Below are 22490 nucleotides of genomic sequence, written 5' to 3'. Positions count from 1 at the left end.
CGTTTAGTAAATTTATTTTTAAAAGTATTGTGAGTTTTAAAATCGATCGTATATACATGGTAAATATTACTATTAAATTATTGTAAGAATGTAAACAAATAAATGGGGCGTAATGTTGAATAAAATTTATTTAAACATTTATAAACACATATATAAAATATTTTTAATGTGTATATATAATAATTAATAACTAAAATATTTTATATTACTAATTTTATTTTTATTTAGTTGTGCCAACATAATTGGTAATAGTAATAATCTCTTTAAAATTAATGATTTTATTTTTGAATTAGTAAGGATAATTTTGAATTTTTATATGATATTATATTAAATATAAAAAGGATTTTTAAAATTAGATTTTGAAAAGCTATTCATTCCATACTTTTCAAAATCCGTTGTAGGATGAGGTGATTTTGCCAAAATGATTTCAAAATAAAAAATTACACCAGAATTAACATTTAATTTTTCAAAATCACTTCTAAGTCTCCCAAAAGTAATTCCAAACCAGCCCTTAATATTGTTTAATATTTGGAATACGGCTCCCTCATTTTTTTTTTTATGCAAACACGCTTTTAAGTCGTGTAGTTTAAGAGAGTCAGTTTTTAATTCTATTAAATCGCATTGCTTTATAGTTTATTAAAAAAATTAAATTCCACAGCTTAAAAGCGTGTCCGCATTAAAACAAAACGAGGACACTTGCACATAAGAATGATTAGTGCTATCAAATTAGTAAGATAAATGGGTAAATATTATAATTTAAGCTGCCTTGTTTTTTTACGTGATTATCTTGCATATTGAGAGACGAAAATTAAAGCAAAAAAATAAAATGGGGAATTGTATTGTGTATAGCTACAGCGATTCAGTTTTGTTACGTTAATATATATATGTAGAGAGAGAGAGAGAGAGAGAAGGAAAAATGGTTGGAAAATATTAATTTGACAAAATTCACACAAGTGTATAGAAATAGGCCACATATATATATATATAACAGGAAATTATTAGAGGGCTCGGCCTTTAATAATATCCAAGCTCATCTCACTTGGGTCTGTTGCCTGCAACTCGACGTGAATCCCGTCCAATTCTCTCTTGAATCTATCCTTCGAGCTTGCATAAACCATCTTACTCCTCACTCTAGATGCGTCCGGCGCCCTGTACGTGCACACAAAAATTATGACGCTTATTTAGTTTAAAGGACAATTCGTAGCATGGACTCAAACGTACCAGGCGATGAAGAAAATCTTGGATTTCTGGACGTTCTCGCTGGTGGTGAAATCAAAATCAAAGACAGCATGGCGGCACTCATCGGCAGGCAATGACTTGGTAAAATCCTCGTAGCTTGCTTGTGGGCTGCCAACTCTCTCCACTGTCACTTGCTGGATTTTCTCGTCAATCTTGAACACAATGAACCGATGGTTCCTCTTTGCTTTTAGCTCCAAGAACTTGAGCTTGCACTCGTCATGCACCGCCATTCCAGACACCGCATTGGCCTACCACCATAAAAAATTATCAATTTGATGAAGAAGTTAATACCTAATTAACTCAGCTATACCAACCATCACTTTTTTATTTCTGTAAAAATTGATATATTGAAATATTCATATAACAGGTGATGCGCCACGTCCGTTTGCTACTTTGTTCATTATTCCAGACACCTCTCCTCATCTCCAATTTGACAATTAATTCTATCTCTAACGAGTTTTGGAGTTGGACCGGATCAGGAAATCTTGGCTCCATCCTGAGGGAATCACATTAGCTTTTCAGGATTTGATCACCAAACAACGTCTATTCAATTTTACTACAAGGGACTAAAATTATGCCAAAAGAAATTGAGATCCAAAATGTATATATACACGAACTACGGCATTTTACAACCTATAGTCTGCAATGAAGTATTGAAGGAGCCATTCTAAAGTTACCTTGTTATTTATTTATTTTTGCTACCTTTTGATAATTTCCTTTCGAGTGTTATATATGCTAAAAATTGTATAACAAATGAAAAAAAAGGGGTTAATTAATTCAATGGGAGAGTTGAGTGAATTACCATGTTGGCTGCGATGGAAGATGAATCTCGCAAGGATTATTATATTGAAGAAAATGATCAAGAAAAGAAAAGTAATGAGCTGGGATTTGAAAAGAATTCAAGAGAGAGTGTTTTCTGATTACGGTGTGACATATGATATGAGAACTGTTTTTGTTGCGAGAAACAAAAGAATTGTAGGGGATGGAGGAGAGATTCTTATGGGATGAAACACTTTTTTTTTTTAGTTTTAAATTTAATTTTAAGCCGATCGCGTCCACAACAAACTTTGATGTTGCCACGTTGTGGATTTATGCGTACATTTTAGATTTTCGATTAAGATTTAGGCTGTTGAAAAATCGGGATTTCTAAAATTAGAATATCTTAAAGCCTAATCTTCCTTATACTTCGCATATTTATTATACGTAATGATGAAATTAAAAGGGTGGCACGTGATTCATATATGCAAATTAGCCCAGATAAATTTAGGATATTATTGCCCCTTGCCCAAGTCATTCATATTGAATCACTAACTTAAAAATGATATAAAACTTGATATCTTTTTTTTTTCCTCTCCGAAGATTAATATAATATGGATTAGAAGCAAATTAGGTATGGATAATGTGACATTAGTTCAATAAAAATATAGAAGTTGAGTTGGCGACGATGATAATAATGTCTATGCTTATCTTTCCAAAGGGGTTTATTTATATAGTAATGGTCTCACTTTGTGTGTTGACCCTCACTTAAAAACAAATACAATAGCATATATACATATAATTTACAAAGAAAACAATTCATGTTGCACACGCAAGATATTGTTGTGGTATTTAATTTGTTTCATCGATTTCTGAGGCACGATGTGACGATCTGCAAAAATTACAAAAATTACAAAAATTACAAAAATTACATTACCAAAAAGGTTAAAAAAAAAAAAAAAGAAGAAGCGATTTCAATTTGGGTTTGATCGTGTCACGTGCGACGGTGAGTGGAGTTCATTTGCATACCCTTCTTATTTGGGTTTCAATTCTGAGAGTGGAGGCGGGGGGTGCAAAAAATGGTCACATGAGAAACTCGTGGAGGAAGAAACTCCACCCCCCATCCGCGCGCGCGGCACGGACTCAGTGGAGTCAAAATCATGATGCCGCTCTCTGTCTCTGACAGAACAAAGGGGGGCGCTGCCCCTTTTGTTTTTGGCCCAGCTCAATTGTGATCGTAGATTACAGTCTGCAGAGCCAAAGCCAACGATCATCAATGAACAGATTTTGTTATTTCCGTAGGCCCCGCTCTGTTTCATTAAATATCTGGCCATTTTTAAGTCGATTTGGACCGTCCGATTAATTAAAACAGTACTGTACGCGTAACCAGTTCTGATTTCGATTGTAATCCTTACTTAATTTTTAATTTTTTATATTTTTTGAAAAATAGATATTTTTTTTCTTTTTTTCTATCATTAATCTACTCGCTAACGTATGCATAAAATTCCGAACGCGCTGCTGCTGGCTGCTGCTGAAATCGAAACTCAGCATGACCGTTAATTTTAACAATACTGATTTCTTAAGATTATTTACTGCCGTTAAAAAATGTCCCACTATTTGCTTCTATTATTGCTCATACATACGTTACAAAAGGAAGTTAAAATGTTTGCCTTAAATAAAAATCATCCTTAACGACGCATTTAATCAATGACATTAGAAATTAAATATGTTTTTAATTCAATAAATCAGCAGTTGTACATTAATAAATAGGATAGCACGAATGATAAATGAATTTGAATATTTGGTATGAGTGTGTGTGTGTGTGTACAGAAGAAAAAAAAAAAGAGAGAGAGGGGGGGCTAATGTAGGGATGTATGAAAAGGGTGACGCGTTTTGAAATAAGAGAGCGAGTGTGGAGCAATGACCGATATTCACGAGTGGCCCAAAGTTTTGAGAAAAAAATAAAAACGCTGATAGTTTCGTAGCAGAATCCTAATGATGACAAAAACAGAGCAACAGAGGTGCGTCGGAGGGCGGGGGGGAAAAAGAAGAAAAATACAAAGAGAAACTGATAAGAAAACAGAGAGAGTGGACCGTGACCACCAATCAAACACAAACGAATGAATGACTTGCATTCATTAACTTTCCCGTCTACGCTGATCCGTCAACGTTAACTCGTTTTCGACGACTTTGTATCTTCGCCGAAACGTCGTTACACGTACTTGTCATTTCATTTCTTTTCTATTTGATGATCATCTGTTCATCTATCTACTCAACTTGGTTCATCACAAATCGCAACCCCCCACAACCCACCCCCAAAAGCAAACAATAAACAAACAGAGCTCTATTTCAAAATTCAACCTGCGAAAGCTCCAGAGATTGCATAGAGGAGGAAGGTCAGTCTTCTCTCAGCCTTGGGGGTCTTTCTTTTCCTTAAATTTCTCGTTTGTTTTTATGCCTTGTCTCTTGCATGCTTTAAAATGGATTATTTTTCTTTGCTTTTTGATCCCTTGACAATCACGGATGGTCGGATAGTACAGATACCTATATTCTTGCGAAAAGGCGGAGCTGCTCTGTTCTGGGGTCTCTCTTACTTTTTTGTTTTTTAGTTTTTGTTTTTTTGGGACCATTTATCTCAAATCTCTGCAGCTTAGATGAGATATAATTGAAGTGTTATGTGAAATATGCTCTGTTCGGCTTTGGAGGCAGCTGAAAAAGTACATGAAGGACTCCCAAAAAACTCTTTTTCTTCCTTTTTTCGTTATCCAGAATGAATATGCAAAATATCATTTCTTTGTTCTTGATTCTCTTTCCGACTTTTACTTGTTTTGCTTTAGTATTCTGTGGTTCATTGTTTTTGATACAGTGCTAAAAGTGGTGTGCCTTTCTTTCTTAAAAGGATCCACCCATCCAACTTTTTGTTTGTTTAATACAACAATTTATTCCCATTCTTTATCTCTTTTCCAGATTCTACCACCATTGGTATCTGTAAATTTCCCGCATAGAAATTAAAACAAAACTCGACGAAGCCACTGTTTGGGGGCTTAGGGTTTCAATCTATCGGGTTCTTTAAATGGCATTGGACGTATTTGTGCATGTACTTGCTTTAACTGTCATCAGTGTCTTTGTGTTGTTCAAATTTTAGAATTTTTTTCTTCATTTAGTTATCCTCTTGTTGGTTCTAGCATAAAATGCTCAAGTAAGTTTTAAAATCTATATATGTGCTGGATTTCAGGTGCTTCTTGCTTTCTGACAATTCCTGAAAGAAAGCTGATTTGATTCCTTCAAACTAGTTCCTCAAATTTGATAAAAAATTACCATGAGTCATCTCAAGCTAGGAGTAGAAGTTGTGAGTGCCTACGAACTCATGCCCAAAGATGGGCAGGGCTCATCCAATGCTTTTGTGGAGCTCCATTTTGATGGTCAGAAATTCCGCACAACCACCAAGGAGAAAGATCTCACTCCTGTTTGGAATGAAAGTTTCTACTTCAACATTTCTGATCCCCACAATCTATCAAACCTTGCTCTTGATGCCTACGTCTACAATCATAATAGAACAACCAACTCCAAATCTTTCCTTGGTAAAGTCCGTCTTACTGGAACGTCATTCGTCCCTTATTCTGATGCTGTTGTTTTACATTATCCTCTGGAGAAGCGTAGCATCTTTTCTCGTGTTAAAGGAGAGCTTGGATTGAAAGTTTTTGTTACTGATGACCCATCAATAAGATCTTCAAACCCTCTTCCTGCAATGGAATCATTTGGGCATTCAGATTTGCGCTCAACCAAATCTCAAGCACCAGAACAAGTTCCAAGCTCAGCGCCTGACCCATTCTCAGATGATAAAGCTCGGAGAAGACACACATTTCATCATCTTCCAAATGCAAATATCTCGCAACAACAGCAACATTCATCCCCATCTGCAGCACAGCCATCAATGAATTATGGTGCTTATGAGATGAAATCTGAACCACAAGCTTCTAAAATTGTGCATACATACTCAGGGTTATCTTCACAACCTACTGATTATGCACTTAAAGAAACAAGTCCTTTTCTTGGAGGGGGACAAGTTATTGGAGGGCGAGTTGTGCGTGGTGACTTGCGAGCTAGCACCTATGATCTTGTTGAGCAGATGCGGTACCTTTTTGTACGAGTTGTGAAAGCCCGTGACCTTCCTTCCAAGGATGTGACTGGGAGTCTTGACCCATTTGTTGAAGTAAAGGTTGGGAACTACAAAGGGATTACAAAGTACTATGAGAAGAAACAGAATCCTGAGTGGAATGAAGTGTTCGCCTTTTCGCGGGAGAGGATTCAGTCATCTGTGCTGGAAGTTGCTGTCAAGGATAAGGATGTGGTGAAGGATGATTATGTTGGATTGGTCAGGTTTGATCTGAACGAGGTTCCCACACGAGTTCCACCTGATAGTCCATTAGCTGCAGAGTGGTATCGTCTTGAAGACAGGAAAGGGGAGAAGAAAAAGGGTGAACTGATGCTTGCTGTCTGGTATGGTACGCAAGCTGATGAGGCTTTTCCTGATGCATGGCATTCAGACGCTGTTACTCCCACTGATAGTCCTTCAAATGTCTCCACACACATCCGGTCTAAAGTTTATCATTCTCCAAGACTATGGTATGTCCGTGTTAATGTGATGGAGGCACAAGATCTTGTCATATCTGACAAGAATCGGTTTCCTGACGCATATGTTAAAGTGCAGATTGGTAACCAGGTTCTAAAGACAAAATCTGTTCAATCTCGAACTCTGAATCCAGTTTGGAATGAGGATATGATGTTTGTTGCTTCTGAACCATTTGAGGATCACCTGATTCTCACAGTTGAAGATCGTGTGGGCCCCAATAAAGATGAGACTATCGGTAAGGTTGTGATACCATTGCACTCTGTTGAGAAGCGTGCTGATGACCGCATTGTCCACACCAGGTGGTTCAATCTTGAAAAGTCCGTCTCAGCTGCGTTGGATGGAGATAATGCAAAGAAAGATAAGTTCTCTAGTAGACTGCATCTTCGTGTGTGTCTTGATGGAGGTTACCATGTGCTTGATGAGTCAACTCACTACAGCAGTGATCTCCGACCAACAGCAAAGCAGCTCTGGAAACCATCTATTGGTGTGTTGGAGCTTGGCATTCTAAATGCCGATGGCCTCCACCCGATGAAAACAAGAGATGGAAGAGGCACGGCTGACACATATTGTGTTGCAAAGTATGGTCACAAATGGGTTAGAACTCGAACCATAATTAATAGCTTGAGCGCGAAATATAATGAGCAGTACACCTGGGAAGTCTATGATCCAGCCACAGTTCTTACCGTGGGAGTTTTTGATAACAGCCATATTGGTGGTTCAAGTGGTAGCAAAGACGTGAAAATTGGTAAGGTTCGGATTAGAATCTCTACTCTTGAAACTGGTCGTGTATATACACACTCTTATCCCCTTCTAGTGCTCCACCCCTCTGGTGTCAAGAAGATGGGTGAATTGCATCTGGCAATACGGTTTTCTTATACATCATTTGCAAACATGATGTTTCTATACTCACGACCCCTCTTGCCGAAGATGCACTATGTCAGGCCATTGACCATGGCTCAACAGGATATGTTGCGTCACCAGGCTGTCAACATTGTGGCAGCTCGACTTAGTAGGGCAGAACCTCCTCTGAGGAAGGAAGTAGTTGAGTACATGTCCGACGTGGACTCTCATCTCTGGAGCATGAGGCGCAGCAAGGCAAATTTTTTCAGACTGATGTCAGTTTTCTCAGGATTATTTGCTGCTGGAAAATGGTTTGGGGAAGTTTGCATGTGGAGGAATCCTATTACGACAGTTCTAGTACATATTCTCTTTGTGATGCTTGTGTATTTCCCAGAACTGATTTTGCCAACTGTATTTCTGTACATGTTCATGATTGGGCTTTGGAATTACCGTTATCGTCCAAGATACCCTCCTCACATGAACACGAGAATCTCGTATGCAGATGCAGTGCACCCTGATGAGCTAGATGAGGAGTTCGACACATTTCCTACAACAAGGAGTCCTGACATAGTTCGCATGAGGTATGATCGGCTCAGGAGTGTGGCTGGAAGGATACAGACAGTCGTGGGTGATGTAGCTACTCAAGGAGAGCGAATTCAAGCGCTATTGAGCTGGCGGGATCCTCGGGCCGCAGCTATATTTGTGATTTTCTGTCTTGTGGCTGCTGTTGTGTTGTATGTGACACCTTTCCAGGTGCTTGCTCTTTTAGCTGGATGTTATATCATGAGGCATCCCAGGTTCCGGCATAAGACACCCTCTGCACCAATTAATTTCTTCAGGCGGCTTCCGGCTAGAACTGATAGTATGCTTTGATGGGTTATTGGTGTCACTGGCTAAGTTTGTTTTACTAGTGTCAAATTCTGGTTTTGATAGTGGTGCTTGTAAAGCTTTGGCTTCTTTACTTGTTTACTGATCCTGGAAGTAATTAAGACATATGTTCATATACTTAATTTGAGATTAATTATATAAATCTTGTGTTTCCAACATATCTAGCACTAAACTCCAATGCCATTGTATTTATAAGGTTATGAAGAGCATTAGACATGTGATATATCTCTTTCTTTCTCAGCGTCTTGTTTTAGACATCTACTGCACTATAATCTGTGCAGCTTAAGTTTTGAATTAAAAGAATAGAAAAAGTACAAGGCTGATCTAACTAAATTTCTTTTTGTATCATATTAGCAATTGACCACAGAAAATTTTCTTCCTTCTCATTTTTATTTTGCCGATTGCAGAAGTCGCTGTCTCGCTAAAGGGAACAAGCGTTATTTTGGTCGACTCTTTGAATGTTGGTTGCCTCCAATTTAGTTTATCGAGGTGTTAGATTCTTGGAGACAATTGTGTTGTAGTTCTTAGTTCTTACAGAGAATATCACTGATCCGTACAGTGATACAGAGTTTTAACTAAAGAAAATTTGAAGCAGTTTTAATATATATAAATACATAAAATTTTACGCACCAACTTCAAACGAAAGGAGAAAGTAAAATTAAAAGAAAACGAACAGTAACACAAACTTTCATTACAATACGAATAATACATGGAGGACTATGAAGTAAACAGGAGTTAATAAAAGCATCATAGTATCACAAACATCGTGAGAATCAAGCATCAGACCAATATATTTCCATTTCACCCTTACTTTGAGGCACTCCCAGGGCTTCCCAAACAGCTTTTGATGCATCAACAATATTGTTTCGGCATGGAGGCTGATAATCATGATCGGAATCACATCCCATTGTGGAGTCACACTCATCGACAACTTTAGCCTTGACACTATTTCCATTACCGTAGATGTTAATATAGTTCAAGCACCTGCTGCCTTTGTTGTACCATCCAGTTGACAGTGCCACAACTGGTTCATCATCTGAATGGTACTGGTTGTCACATTCAGATGGGCCACCGCCATCCCCGCCTTTCTGGAAGCTGTTGAGTGTTAATGTTGCCTTTGTGTGACCCGTCACCGTTGGTGAACATCTGAAAATGCTGTAAAGCTTGCCTTGTTTGCAGCAATCGGAGTAGTTTTCTTGATTGCACTGTCCTGGTGGAGGCTTTTTCCCTCTTATCTTGCCACTGGGGTTACAAGTACCAGCTTCAACACCCAATGACACTAGTGCAAGAACGCAAATGAGAAGAACAACACAAGAGGAAAGTTGCTTCTTCATTTTGTATATTTCTCTTCTTTTGCTTTGTGAATCTGTTGTAATATAATAGGTTTGGTGAAGGACTTTAAAATGCAATAGGCCGTATATATAATAGAGGTTACATGAATATGCAAAATTTTATTACTTAATGTAATATTTACGCCATTTTTGCAGTCAGAGTTTTAAGAATTAGATCCATTAATTATTAAAGATAACGTAGGTGATAAAGCCTTGGAGTGTTTTTTTGTATTCTAATATTACAAGAACCTTGATTTAGATTTTATTGTGAGATGTTCATAGTGAAGTCAACTTAAAGAAAGTGCTTATGCTATGTGATATATATGTGTTTTGTCTTACCGGAGGCACAATAATCAGAACCAAAAGATATATATTGTATTATTATCAGTATATTGCTGCAATAATTTATTTTTAGAATCCCATGATCTTGCATTACGATTCACACACGAACCAGAGAGAGACAAGATCATGTACATTGATTGGCCATGATCAATGATGCTGCTCAGCTCCTGTTACAGCCTCTGGCTTCTGCTGTATCTTGTTGCCTTTAACTCAAGCTTGAAGCTACAACAATCAGCCCACACACACACATGCTAGCAAAACAAGAACGAGAGAGAGATTTCTACACTCTTGGCATCAAATGACTACATAGTAATTCTCGATGGGCCAAAGTTATGTATATACCATAAAATGGGTGTAAGAATTCTTTATGTACCAGTACAAAATTGTTCATCGCTAAAATAACATAATTAAAAATTATACTTGTCCATAGTATAATAATGTATAAGGTAAAAAAATTAAACTCAATAACATAATATTTGATCACATAATAAAAAAAATCTATTAAAATTGACTTTTAATATTTGACACTAATCACGTATTAATCTGATTAAATATAAAATAATTAGAATGATTTATATATGCTGCCTCACGTAAATATACCATATATGTGACATAAACTAGCAAGAAGACCATTACCTTGTTTCTATATTGATTGATCTTTAAACTAACTCATTGAGACAACAAGATTACAAATTAAAAAAAATAATTACCTCCGATATTTAGTGAAATCAATAATTTCCCCTGATCATATTCATAACCTACTAAAACGTCCCTAGATTTAAAATGTTAACAAATATTAGAGTACTATACTGGATCACTTTTTTTATAGGGTAATTCCAGTCTTTAATCAAAAGTAGCTAGATAAGTCGTAACAGAACTAATCAATTGATTTCAAAACTGTCTTTTGAAAAAGATTGAATTATCATTCAAAGAATGAATATCATTAACGTTTTCACAATGGGGATTTCTGTTGGATGTTAGAATGTTAATTAGTTTGAAGATGGTTAATTAATTTTGTTAAACGTAATTTTTGTCGTTGTGCCCTATATACAACATGACATACATATATGAGTATGATAAAACTGAAAATCAAGCATCAGCCCAGTCAGTATATTCAAGCCACCCCACTGATTTTCAGGCATTGGATCCCCAAAGCCCTTCCATACAGCTTTTTGATGCGTTAACAATGTAAATATATATCATAAATCATAAATCAGACGGCAATCGTGATCGGGGTCAAGTCACATTCATCGACGACCTAATTATATAGCTCTAACTCTTTTCCATTACCATGCATAATGGTAATATTAATTGTTAATTTACTTGAAGCATCTCCTCTTAATCTTTTTGAACCATCCTGTAAGCTGATATAATGCCACAACTGTTTCATTTTTTTTGAAGCTGTTTAGTGTTAATGTTTTACCTTTGGGTACCCAGTAATGGGTACAGTTATAGCGGGGTGAACAATTGTGTTTGTGTGTTTATATATATAGGTATATACACACTAACTCTCAGGCACGGGCACCCCACATTTTTGTAAATGCTGACACGCTCTTAAACCGTGCGGTTTAAGAGAGTTAACATAATTTAACAGCGTGTTCGTAAGAAAAAAAAAATGAGAGTATCCGCATTAGAAAAATACTTATATATATATATGTGTGTGTGTGTGTGTGTGTGTTGGGGGATAATATATTTGCCTCCAATGCAACACTGAATCGTTTTTGCGTTTTCCTCTACGTGGTTTTTTGCCACATATTTTGCCACTGGGCTTGCAAGTCTTAGCTTTAACGCCAAATGAAATTACAAGAAAAATAAAGCAAACAACAAGAAAATAAAGAAAACTAAAGCAAGCTCGTGTTGTGCAAATTTATATAATGAGGATAATTTATGTGTTGTGCAAATTTATTTGTAGTGATAATTTTGAGGTTGTCTTAGTAGTGAAATAAAGTATAGCATTCGTTAAAAATATCACATCACTAACACAATGAGGTACATGAATCAGGGAAAATTGTAAGGAACAGGTGGAATCTATATACATATAGATAAGATTTTCTACCGGTTTCATTGGTGAATTCAACTTAAAAAGATATTCCTTTAGAATCCTATGGCCGCAGCATTTTCTAAATTCAATCGTGTCTAACGAAATTCAGTATCAAAACCTAGTAAGGACGGTATCCTACTTAATTGCCAGTGCAAAGCAATACATATTAAATCGAGTAACTGAAATGAAGTAGCTATCAAGACCTCAAAAATGTATCTTTAAATAGTTAGATTTAACTACTCTGCTAATTAATTGTCAATCACTTTGTATTTTGCTCTGAAGAAACTTAGATCAAAAGAAAATCTTGATCATCCGTCACAAAATTAAATCAACATTAGATTATTATCATCACAATTTCTTCGGAAAATTACACCAATCCATGCTGTGATATTGGGTACAACTTATCTGAAAAAAAGATTAAAGCTGTTTATATTACATTAATACTTAAAACTTCATAGCAAACCTTATAGCGTGCATGCATCAACTTCAGAAAAAGAAAGGATAGAATGAATCTGAAAGAAAAAGAAAAGAAACACAAATTCTCATTACAATTATCAATACATGGAGGATTATAAATGAGTATAAATTTTCTTCAAAAAAAAAAAAAAAAAAAAACAGAGAAGGGGGTTTGGATGAGGATGAGAATCTTCACCGCCCATTAAACACCAACATTTATTCTTTATTATTATTCGGACTCAAACTCGGGCGATTGTGGACATAAAAAGCATTTATGGCCAACCGATCGAGCTATGGTGAGGGGCTGGAAAAGCAGCAAATATAACCATCATAAGCACATATATTTGATGAGAAATAGGCATCAAGCATCAGACCAATGAATATCCAATTCACCCCGAGATGTAGGGACTCCTAGGGCTTTCCAAACAGCTTTGGATCCGTCAACAATATTGTTAGGGCAGGGAGGTTGATAGTCGTGAACAGAATCACACCCCACTGTGGAGTCACACTCATCAACAACTTTAGCCTTAACACTTTTGCCATTACCATAAATGTTAATATAGTTCAAGCATCGGCTGCCTTTATTGTACCATCCAGTTGACAATGCCACAACCGGGTCATCGTCTGAATGGTACTTGTTGTCACACTCAGATGGGCCGCCACCTTCCCCATTTTTCTCGAAGCTGTTGATGGTCAACGTTGCCTTTGTGTGACCGGTCACTGGTGGTGAACATCGGTAAATGGTGTAAAGCTTGCCTTCTTTGCAGCAATCTGAGTTATTTTCTTTGTTGCATTGTCCTGGTGGAGGCTTTTTCCCTCTAATCTTCCCACTGGGCTTACATGTCCCTGCTTCAACGCTCCCATATGTTACCAGAAAAACAATGCTAACAATTACAAGGATAATATTGCTAGCACAAACTTGCTTCTTCATGTTTATAATAATTTGCTTGCTTGCTAGTTTTGGTGTGGCAAACTTGGGTTTGTGACACGCTATTTATAGGGATATTTTGACCAAACCCGACTATTTAATTCAAAGTTTCTGGCAGTTTCAAGAAACAATAGTTACAATCAATATATACCGACAACAAAGAGCTACATAGACGTCATTTGAAGTGATAATTTTGAGGTTTTCTAATTTGTTGCTTTTTTCACATGTTACGACAAGTTGTTCTTCATTAGTCTGGATTAAAAAAAAAAAATCATAAATCTTGAGCCACTGGTTTTATTATAATATTATATTTTTTTAAAAATAACTCTTAATTTGTATAAATTAAGAGTTACATCATCGATGTTGCATTTTAAAAATAAATGTATAAACATCTATACATGAGAATCTTCAAATATATAATACTGTTTACCATGAAATTTACATTTTGTATCTAAAATTTGTTTTTTATTATAATTGATATCGCTTTTCCATTTAATGTTATAGATGTAGACGAATGATCATTGGTGAAGTATACTCAATTTATATGTGGGAAGTAGCTCGAATCTTACATCTACCTCGATGATAAATTCAATGGAATTAATCTAACAAAGCTCATGAATATAAAACAAAAAAAGAAAAGAAGGAATCTTACTTCATTGTTCATACAAAAGCAATTAATTAAGTAAAAAGAGGGAGATAGGATCAAAACAATTATCATCATAAGATCTCATAAAGAACAACTGTAATTTTAATGCAAAATCTTATTAAACTAATTAATAATATCAGGTGATGACAAGCCGAAACAACAAGTACAAAAACAAGATGATTGTTATAGCGACATGATGTGAAATCTCTAGCAAAAAAAATAAAAAAACTTTGGATTTAACAATTATTTTGTTGTTACATGTTGTTATGCAAATTAATTTAAGAGAAAGTAATAATAATTTAAAAATTAAAAATTAACTCTCTTAAATCTACTGTTTAAAAGTATGTCTGCATAAAAAAATAAAAAATAAAAGCGCCTGCACTGAAGAATGACTATACAAAAAATGAGAGATAAAACATAAGACTAGAAAAATATTTGGTTCAACTCAAATCAATTTCAGGGACTCCCAAGGCTTTCCGCACAGCTTTTGAAACATCAACAACATTGTTAGGGCAAAGAGGATGATAATCATGACTAGAATCACATCCCATTGCGGAGTCACTCTCGTCAATAATAACCTTAGCCTTAACACCATTTCCATTACCGTAGATGCTAATAGATAAAGTTCAAGCATCTGCTGCCTTTGTTGTACCACCCAGATGACAAGGCCACCACCAATTCATGATCCGAATGGTACTGCTTGTCACACTCAGACGGGGCGCCGCCATCTCTGTTTTTCTCAAAGCTAGCTGTTGGGTGTTAATGTTGCCTTTGTGTGTCCTGTCACCTGGGGCGAGCATTTGTAAATGCTGTAAAGCAGGCCTTGTTTGCAGCAATCTGAGTCATTTTCTTGATTGCATTGCCCTGTTGGAGGCTTTTTCCCGCTCATCTTGCTGCTGGCCATGCATGTCCCAGCTTCAACACTAATACTAGTACTCAATGTAACTAGAAAAATAATGCATACAAGAAGTAAAGCACTAGCACAAAATTGCCGCGTCATCTTCGACCTGGATCTCTTAATATATTTTTCTTGGTTGTAGTTTGTAGGTCAATTTTGGAGTGAAAAACTGGAATTAGTGAAACGATATTTATAGGGATATATTGACCAAAGCCGACAATTTTGAGGCCTTTGGAATTTGGAAAGCATCGAGTAGAGAGTAGAGACATGATGAAGGCAAACTAATGCCAGCCTACGTACAGAAAAGCTTTGATTACAGTTTGTGCCAAGTAGGTTTTACTACCTGAAAATTATAAAAATGAGACTATTCCTTTTAGGATGCAACAATGCTAAGAATCAGTAACAGGGACAAATTAAGTTTGTTCATTTGTATTAAACAAGTCTTGACCAAAAATCCTCTGTGAAACAACTGATATATACCCTTCAGGTTTATGTTACAATTTACAAATGATGGTCAACATATATAGCTGTAAGTATAATTCGGTCAATATATACGACAAGAACACTAGAACAATGATACAATAGAATTATTTTAGGAACTTGTATGCTCTAGCAGTCAAATAACCGTGATTGTTCTCACCATAAACAATCTCGAAAAGAAAACAAAAGGTGAGATTAGGATCCAAAATTTGTCAGCAATTCATCGGGCCGTAGCAGTTATGTTAACAGAGCACCAGTAGTCAGGAGGTACCAGTCAAAGAAGTCATGTAAAGACTACAGTAGATTGAAAACTCGTAGCAAAAATTAGGCAATTTGGTTTGATACTGGTTATGTGTATCCACTTAAAGTATGCTCTGCATCAAGCATTTAATGATAAGAGAACGAAGAGTTTTTGGTTGAAAATTTTTCTTCTCCTTGTAGCCATTCTCTTTTTAACAAATTCTTTCAAACATTGAAGCTCAAAAATGTCGTCCAAGCGGCAATATAAGAGGAAAAGGGGCTCCATCTGGGCAACGCAACACAGAGAATGACTCAGATTGTTGTCTAAAAGGGAAGCTCTACACAACGTACAAATGTTCACCGCCAGTGTCCAGCCATACCAAAGCCTACTTGACTCTCAACAGCTTTGAAGCAGGCAGAGATGGCGGTGTCCCCTCAGAAGGTGACAGCTGGCATCACTCTGATGGCACTTCAGTTGTTGATGAATGCGACTCAACAACGGGATGTGATAAAGATCATAGTTATCAACCTCCTTGTGCTAACAGCGTTGGTGCCTCCCAAGGTTGAACGAAAAGCACTGGGTATCCCTCTTAGTCAATGGGTGGCCTTAATATTACACGGACTGCTGCTTAGTTTATATATCGTGTATTTCACATTCTCATTTATTCTGTAGCCATCATGGAACCTGTATCTATTTTATCCTCAGTAAAATTGATCATTGTTCTGATGAATCAAGAATGGACATGAACCACAAGATGTATGGTCGTTGAAATCATGAGCACTACAAATTTAAGCGAAATTTGGCATTAAGCTACAATAGAGCTGCATTATCTGTCTGGACTGAATTATGTGAGAATTGTTAACCCAAAATCAACTGGTTCTTCTCTGTCATCGAACTTCAGAAAATCAGTGGAGTGGCCTTGAAACAACGAAATATATGTACATTGCTTTTGAAACTAATGAAAGAAACTTGTCAACCACGCATTAAATCAATGTCAACGTGAGCATTGCGCATCATATCCATTTGCCGAGAACCAGCCCATACGCCACCTACTGAAGAGGTTGGAGTGAGATTTTGACTCGATGGAGCAGTAGTTGGAGTAACTGGGTTTTCGACCGACTGATGTTCTGAGTCTCTAACGCCTTCTGAAGCTTCCCCCTTCTTATTTTTCATCTTTGGACCTCCCCACAAGAAACTCCCCACAATTACCTGCAGCATCCATTATTCATCTCAGCCTATGAAGGAAAGGATGCAATCGCCGATACCTCACAAGAATAGCCCATTTATTAAAATGACATGTCTAACTACCACAGACCAAGAAGCACAGGAGTTGAAATAGTTTAAACACCTTTCCCTTAATGGTAATTTTACCTAGAAAATCTCATTGAAATCCTAGCAGTAGATCTACATAATGGTGTCAACATGAAAATAAATAAAGTTCTAATTTAAAGAATCGGAAAATTTAAGAGGGAAGCAAAGCTTATTACGAAGACAAACACAATCTAAAAGTTACCTGAACATTGTTTGCAGCAATAAGCATTCCCCCAACTCCTCCACCGATGACACGTCCATCCGGACTAGCAAGGGAGACACTCAGACCACCAGATCGATTGCGGGAACCACCATTACCGCTGAGCAGGTAAGAGCCCGAAAGGCACAATATCTCAAAACGCCCCTATGGAAATCAGAATGCACCAATAAAGTTAGCTTCTCTTCTATGAATCATGTGAAAGATGGAAGCTTCAAAGCAAACAAGTTGTATCTAAATACAAAAACAAGTTAACACTCATAAAGAGGTTGAAGTTTGAAAAACATACGAATAACAGAACCATTACTACTGTGTATGTTCATGTGTTGGTTGCACTATTATGCAAGTCGTTACTCGTTGGGGAGGAAAAATATTAACATGGGACTAATGAACCAAGATCTCAACATTCAGCCGTATACTTCCAGAAATGGGCACTGGAGAGATTCCAGAAGCAAATTAGTTAAAACTTAACAAGATCATTGTCATTTTCTTTAATCAAATAATTCTGAATTTGAGGTAAATGAACATTAAGGACATTAATAGTTAACTCCAAAGACACAAAGACTCAACTCAAATATCATACTGCAGTCGCAAGCTTAAGACCTGAGAAGCTAAATGTCCAAGCTTATGTTCAGACACCTCAATGTTAGTGCCGATATCAAAGAACAATTACTTTTAAACTAAAAGCAGGCAATCTTCTCCAGAAATTATCAAGCATCATCTGCAGGTAAAACTGGCAAGGAAAAAAATTGAAAAAACAAATTCAAGCACTCAGACCTCGTATGTAACAGAGCCACCAGAAGATGACGGCTGACGAAGAGTTGCAGTAGAGATGGCACCATTGGCCGACAAGACACATATTGCTCTTGGGCCTTGTTGTGAAAATGACAATAATTTCATCGCAATGTCCTACATGAAATATTAAGCAGTTTCAAGACACAGTAATTTCTTCCAAAAATCACATAACCTGCCAAAAGATATAGTAACGGATTGAAAAACGTTGCCTCAAAAAACTAGAGACAAGGAAAAAAAAAAAATTCTTTGAAAGTATTCCAACAACTTTAATAAGAGAAATAGAACTGTAATATTTTAAGCACATTTAAGCTCTTCTCAATTAAAGAAATGGCAGTTCAGTGAACCAAATGATAATGCAGAGAATAATCATCTCGTACAAGGTGTGAAAGGATGCGAAAAGCACATCAAACCAGGCCTTGTTATTTTATTTTTCCAATTCCTATGTATTGCATCCAAATTCTAAGCCTTGGGTCTCTATGGAAGGATAGAGCCTGAATAAAAAGTAAAATCAAAATGACACAAGGCCAAGAGCACATACTAATCTTTCTTGATTGGAGTTTATTTAAGTGTATTTATATCAGTTTTCTGCAAGTAGAAAATAGATCAGAATCGAGAAGCAAACATATTGTTGACATCCAGCCTAGGTACTGTATCTTGGCCACCAAGGCGTGTCAAAAGAGGGTCTTTGTTCCCAGTATTATACAGTAAGAAATTAAGAAAAAGTGACATACTTCCCCTACTGCAACAGTGATGACATGTGGAGTAAATCCCATCCCAGCTGAACCAGAGAGCGATTCACCTAGCAAAACAATTTAAAATCAGCAAAATCATCGAAACAAATTATAATCCTATGCACAAACATAACACCCAACCTTGCTCCAAAAGGCAGAGTAATTCTCTCATTGATGGGGCTGCTCATAATTAGAATTTAAGTAGCTAAAGAAATCAAATAACAAGCTTGTGAAGGTTTAATTGCAGTAAAATAATGCTTTGGTATACATCCGTGGATAATATATTTTAGCAACAAATCTAATAAATATGATTTTTGCTGGTGGCTTCATACAGTATGATGAAGAAGGTCATAAACCTGAGAATTTTGGTTCTTGTGGATGCTATTATTGTTTCTTAACAGAGATTTTAGAAGCAAACAATTAACTAGGGATTTCAAGAAGTTTCACTTTATATGCCCTGCATTTTCCAGCAAGAAAACAATCTCAAAACTAGTACATCAATCCCCTCCCCCCCCCCCCCCAAAAAAAAAGACACCCACTCTTGTTCCTTTCTGACTAAATCTCCCATAAACAGCTGTCTGCCAACAAACGATTTTTCACTTCTGAGGTTTTCGAAGTCAAGACAGATACATTTGAATCCCAACATATTGAACTTTCAAACATCAGGGACAAATAGCAAGTTTAAAACTTAACCATACCTTAAATGTACACTGTTATAAATTCAATATACATGACAAAAATAAGAAGACAAATTATTTGTTTCATCCATTCTCTGTCATTTAAATGTTGATGCATTATCTTTACCAAATAGAATAATATCTTTACCAAAACTATAAATGGCTTGTGATATTCTTTAACTAGACCAATGGGAAAATTATAAGGCATCTTTTATATTGTCAAATTAACCTGTTTTCCCTCTTCACTGGATTGCTTAATTGCTAGTTTATCAGTCCTTATCTGAGGTGAATCAGAATCTGGCTCAAACAGGTTAACGAGCTATAAGTCCTACATTCATCACAGTCAGTGTGACCTCAGCAGAAACAAAATATGCCAAGAATTCTTACCAAGAGAAGATACTTGTTGTTTCCTTCCAGTTCCTGGTGGCCGTCCTCTTCCTCGCTTCTGAGTTGGTGATATGGTCCCTGGATGAGTAGACACGGAGGGAGACAATGCCAATGACACGGATCCATCAGGCCCATATTTCCGGGGCCTTCCTCTCTTCCGTTTAACAGGCTCGCTTTGTGGCATTGAAGCAGATGCAGTAACATTGACACCATGAGGAGAAATTGCACTTGAAGGGTCTACAGATAATGTTGATCCAATAGTAGAGCCTCCGATATTTGATTGAAACTGTAGACTTGGATTAGATAGTGGATGAATGCCTGGAGATCCATGAAGACTAGGCTGTGTTCCCGACCCAGAACCAGTCATTCCTCGTTGCATATAGAAAGAAGCTGACCCAGGTAACGCCAGACCATCCCTTCGATCCATGCATTTACTTTGAAAAACCTAAACTTAAATTACTCTGAATCAACTCACACACAATTAATTGCAAAACTAAGGTACTTCTTTACTGGCTCCAGTGTTCAAAATAAGAAAAATACTTCAAAAATTGAAGAAGTCAGAACAATGAAAATTCTATTGGACTTCAAATTTGTGACCAACGAAAACAAGGCTTACCACAGAGGGTATGAATCTTAGATTCTTAAAACCAACATGAAAAAGGGTCACATGCAAGACATGCATGACATTACAAATAATTATGATCCAACACCGCCAATGTTCACACATGTAAAAAACTCATTGTGATACCACTCCGGACAAGAAAGCTCAAAGCAGGCACATTACTTTGACAAAGAAACAGAACAGTACCCATAAGAATGCAGTCAAAGTTATACGTGAAATCGCTAGAATCAAGAAGGAAAGCAAGCCCAGATTCAAAGCCTCTTCAAAGTTCCAAACAAGAAAGAACTAAACAACCCAAAGGAAAAGGAAGCAAAACATGATTAGATAACAGAAAATAAGAAAAGATCCCTGAACATTAACAAAGAAAGAGAGGAAAAGAATTCAAATCTAAAGCCAAGAACCTAAAAGAAAAGACAAAATGCAGGGCTATTTTACAGCTTACCAACTAGAAGAAACAAGGAAAAAGGCTTAATCTTGAAGACAAAGACCAGAAAGGTTGAAACTGGTCCACTCTCTCACCAACTCACGATAATTGATAAAGCCTTAAACACCAAGCATGTTCCTTGGCAACAAAAACCCAAGTAAACGCCATACAATAGCACAAACCCAGTTCTCACAGATAACATCAAAGAAACCCAACAACAGACAGCAAAGATAACATTTTTATTATTTATTTTTTCCTTTAAATGGTCTCTCCAAAACCAAGTGGGCAACAAGTTTAGAAAGTAAAAGATAGAGAATTTACTCACATTAGTGAAGTGAGTCAACGGTCGAACGCGTTTCCGGTCACAACTCACAAGGTAGAGAAGAGAAGGGATGAGTGGATGGAGAGGCTTAAAGGTCGAACAGTTTTAGTGGGAAAAACAAGCTGACTGACAAGTGTAAGGAGGAAGAGGAGGGGGAGGAGGTCATATTTGTGTGGAGACTGAAGAGGCAGGCAGATGCAAAGGCAAAGTATTATTGTTACTAACTACAAAAAGCGCTTTTTGAGACCAGTCCTTATCGGAAGGCAATGGCAATGGTAATGGCAATAATAATAATCTGGGTCTTTCTCAAGAGTCTTCAAAACCAATAAAGTTGTTTATCTTTATATCTACCTATTCTTCTGTTGAGTGAGTGATGATGCTTCTGCTAACGCTAGCGCTTTACTGGGTTTTGTGTGAATGGCAGATTCAGAAACAAACAAAAATTACAACAGAAGAAATCGCTTATTCTTTTGGATAACCCCCCCTTTTTTTTTTCTTTTTTTTTTTCTGTTTCTTGTTTGGAATTAGATTTTTGGAAATTAAATTAATATTAAATGGCACACCTCTGACTGCATCTGTTTCAGCGGATACGTCATCGTTATCAATCCAAGTATCTAATGCGACGCGCTGCTCACCGACGCGTGCTATCTTTCCTCCGTTTATAAAATTAAATTAATCAAATTCTACTTTTTTTTTAAAGAAATTTGTAAAAATTAAAAAAAAAAATCGATCAAGTCTGTTTCTATAGATCTAGCATAAAATAATGTTACTATACTGTAAAATATGTCTAATTATTTTATTGAAAGTTAGTAAAATGAAAATATTTAAATATTTAATTAATTTTCATTTGAAATAATTCAATTAATAGTGGTTCTTAGTAGGGATGGCAATGGGCACCGCCCGCAGCGGGTTTGCCATTACCAAACTCAAACCCGTACAAAATTTAAATTACCAAACTCACCCGCAACCCGCAGTAAGTTTTAATTTTTTTACAAAAACCCACCCGCAGCGGGTTTTAACAATTACCAAACCCGCAATGGTATCCGGCGGATTTTTTGCGGGTTTCCGTATTTAAAATCACAAATGTTTAATATATAAATTTATAATAATAACCTCAAATTCCATATAACATACTCAATTTTATATTTAAATAATGTAAATGAAAAATTAAAATTTCCACATCAATTCAACACAAATTCTCAAATTTAAGTATAAATTACACAAATCCATTTAAAAAACACAAACTAGTATCTAAAAATAATAATTACATTTCATATTATCATTT

At 36.4% G+C, this 22490-nt stretch overlaps 3 protein-coding genes, 1 long non-coding RNA gene and 2 pseudogenes across 6 annotated transcripts; 1 reads left to right on the top strand and 5 right to left on the bottom strand.

The window, feature by feature from the left end:
• Positions 1-928: 928 nt before the first annotated feature.
• On the bottom strand, positions 929-1699 carry LOC102630532 (actin-depolymerizing factor 10-like). The gene is made up of 2 exons (XM_006495304.3): positions 1222-1699; positions 929-1149 (listed from the first exon to the last, which is right to left on the bottom strand). Exons 1-2 carry the CDS (start codon positions 1467-1469, stop codon positions 999-1001), a joined length of 399 nt encoding a protein of 132 aa, XP_006495367.1. The 5' UTR covers positions 1470-1699; the 3' UTR covers positions 929-998.
• Positions 1700-2734: 1035 nt separating this feature from the next.
• On the bottom strand, positions 2735-4027 carry LOC127901027 (uncharacterized). The gene is made up of 2 exons (XR_008053001.1): positions 3025-4027; positions 2735-2887 (listed from the first exon to the last, which is right to left on the bottom strand). It is a non-coding gene; the product is annotated as an uncharacterized LOC127901027 (long non-coding RNA).
• A 2-nt stretch (positions 4028-4029) lies between these two features.
• LOC102617920 (FT-interacting protein 3-like) lies at positions 4030-8514 on the top strand. The gene is made up of 2 exons (XM_006491012.4): positions 4030-4391; positions 5231-8514. Exon 2 carries the CDS (start codon positions 5315-5317, stop codon positions 8339-8341), a length of 3027 nt encoding a protein of 1008 aa, XP_006491075.1. The 5' UTR covers positions 4030-4391; positions 5231-5314; the 3' UTR covers positions 8342-8514.
• Positions 8515-8947: 433 nt separating this feature from the next.
• Positions 8948-13512, bottom strand: LOC102618201 (ripening-related protein 3-like; annotated as a pseudogene).
• A 1028-nt stretch (positions 13513-14540) lies between these two features.
• Positions 14541-15151, bottom strand: LOC102623027 (kiwellin-1-like; annotated as a pseudogene).
• Positions 15152-16478: 1327 nt separating this feature from the next.
• On the bottom strand, positions 16479-21698 carry LOC127898608 (AT-hook motif nuclear-localized protein 9-like). 3 transcript variants are annotated; one of them, XM_052438160.1, is made up of 6 exons: positions 21209-21698; positions 19838-20298; positions 18774-18841; positions 18025-18156; positions 17233-17394; positions 16479-16928 (listed from the first exon to the last, which is right to left on the bottom strand). In XM_052438160.1, the coding sequence occupies exons 2-6, from the start codon at positions 20262-20264 to the stop codon at positions 16692-16694; spliced, it is 1026 nt and encodes a 341-aa protein (XP_052294120.1). In that variant the 5' UTR covers positions 20265-20298; positions 21209-21698; the 3' UTR covers positions 16479-16691. The 3 variants fall into 3 exon arrangements, with proteins under 3 accessions (XP_052294120.1, XP_052294121.1, XP_052294119.1); XM_052438161.1 differs by having other exon boundaries at positions 19838-20282; XM_052438159.1 differs by lacking the exon at positions 21209-21698 and having other exon boundaries at positions 19838-21193.
• Between the last annotated feature and the right edge of the window lie 792 nt (positions 21699-22490).

This window comes from Citrus sinensis, chromosome 3, assembly GCF_022201045.2.
Source record: "Citrus sinensis cultivar Valencia sweet orange chromosome 3, DVS_A1.0, whole genome shotgun sequence".
NCBI classification, from domain to species: Eukaryota; Viridiplantae; Streptophyta; class Magnoliopsida; order Sapindales; family Rutaceae; genus Citrus; species Citrus sinensis.
This window is presented reverse-complemented; position numbering and strand designations above follow the sequence as displayed.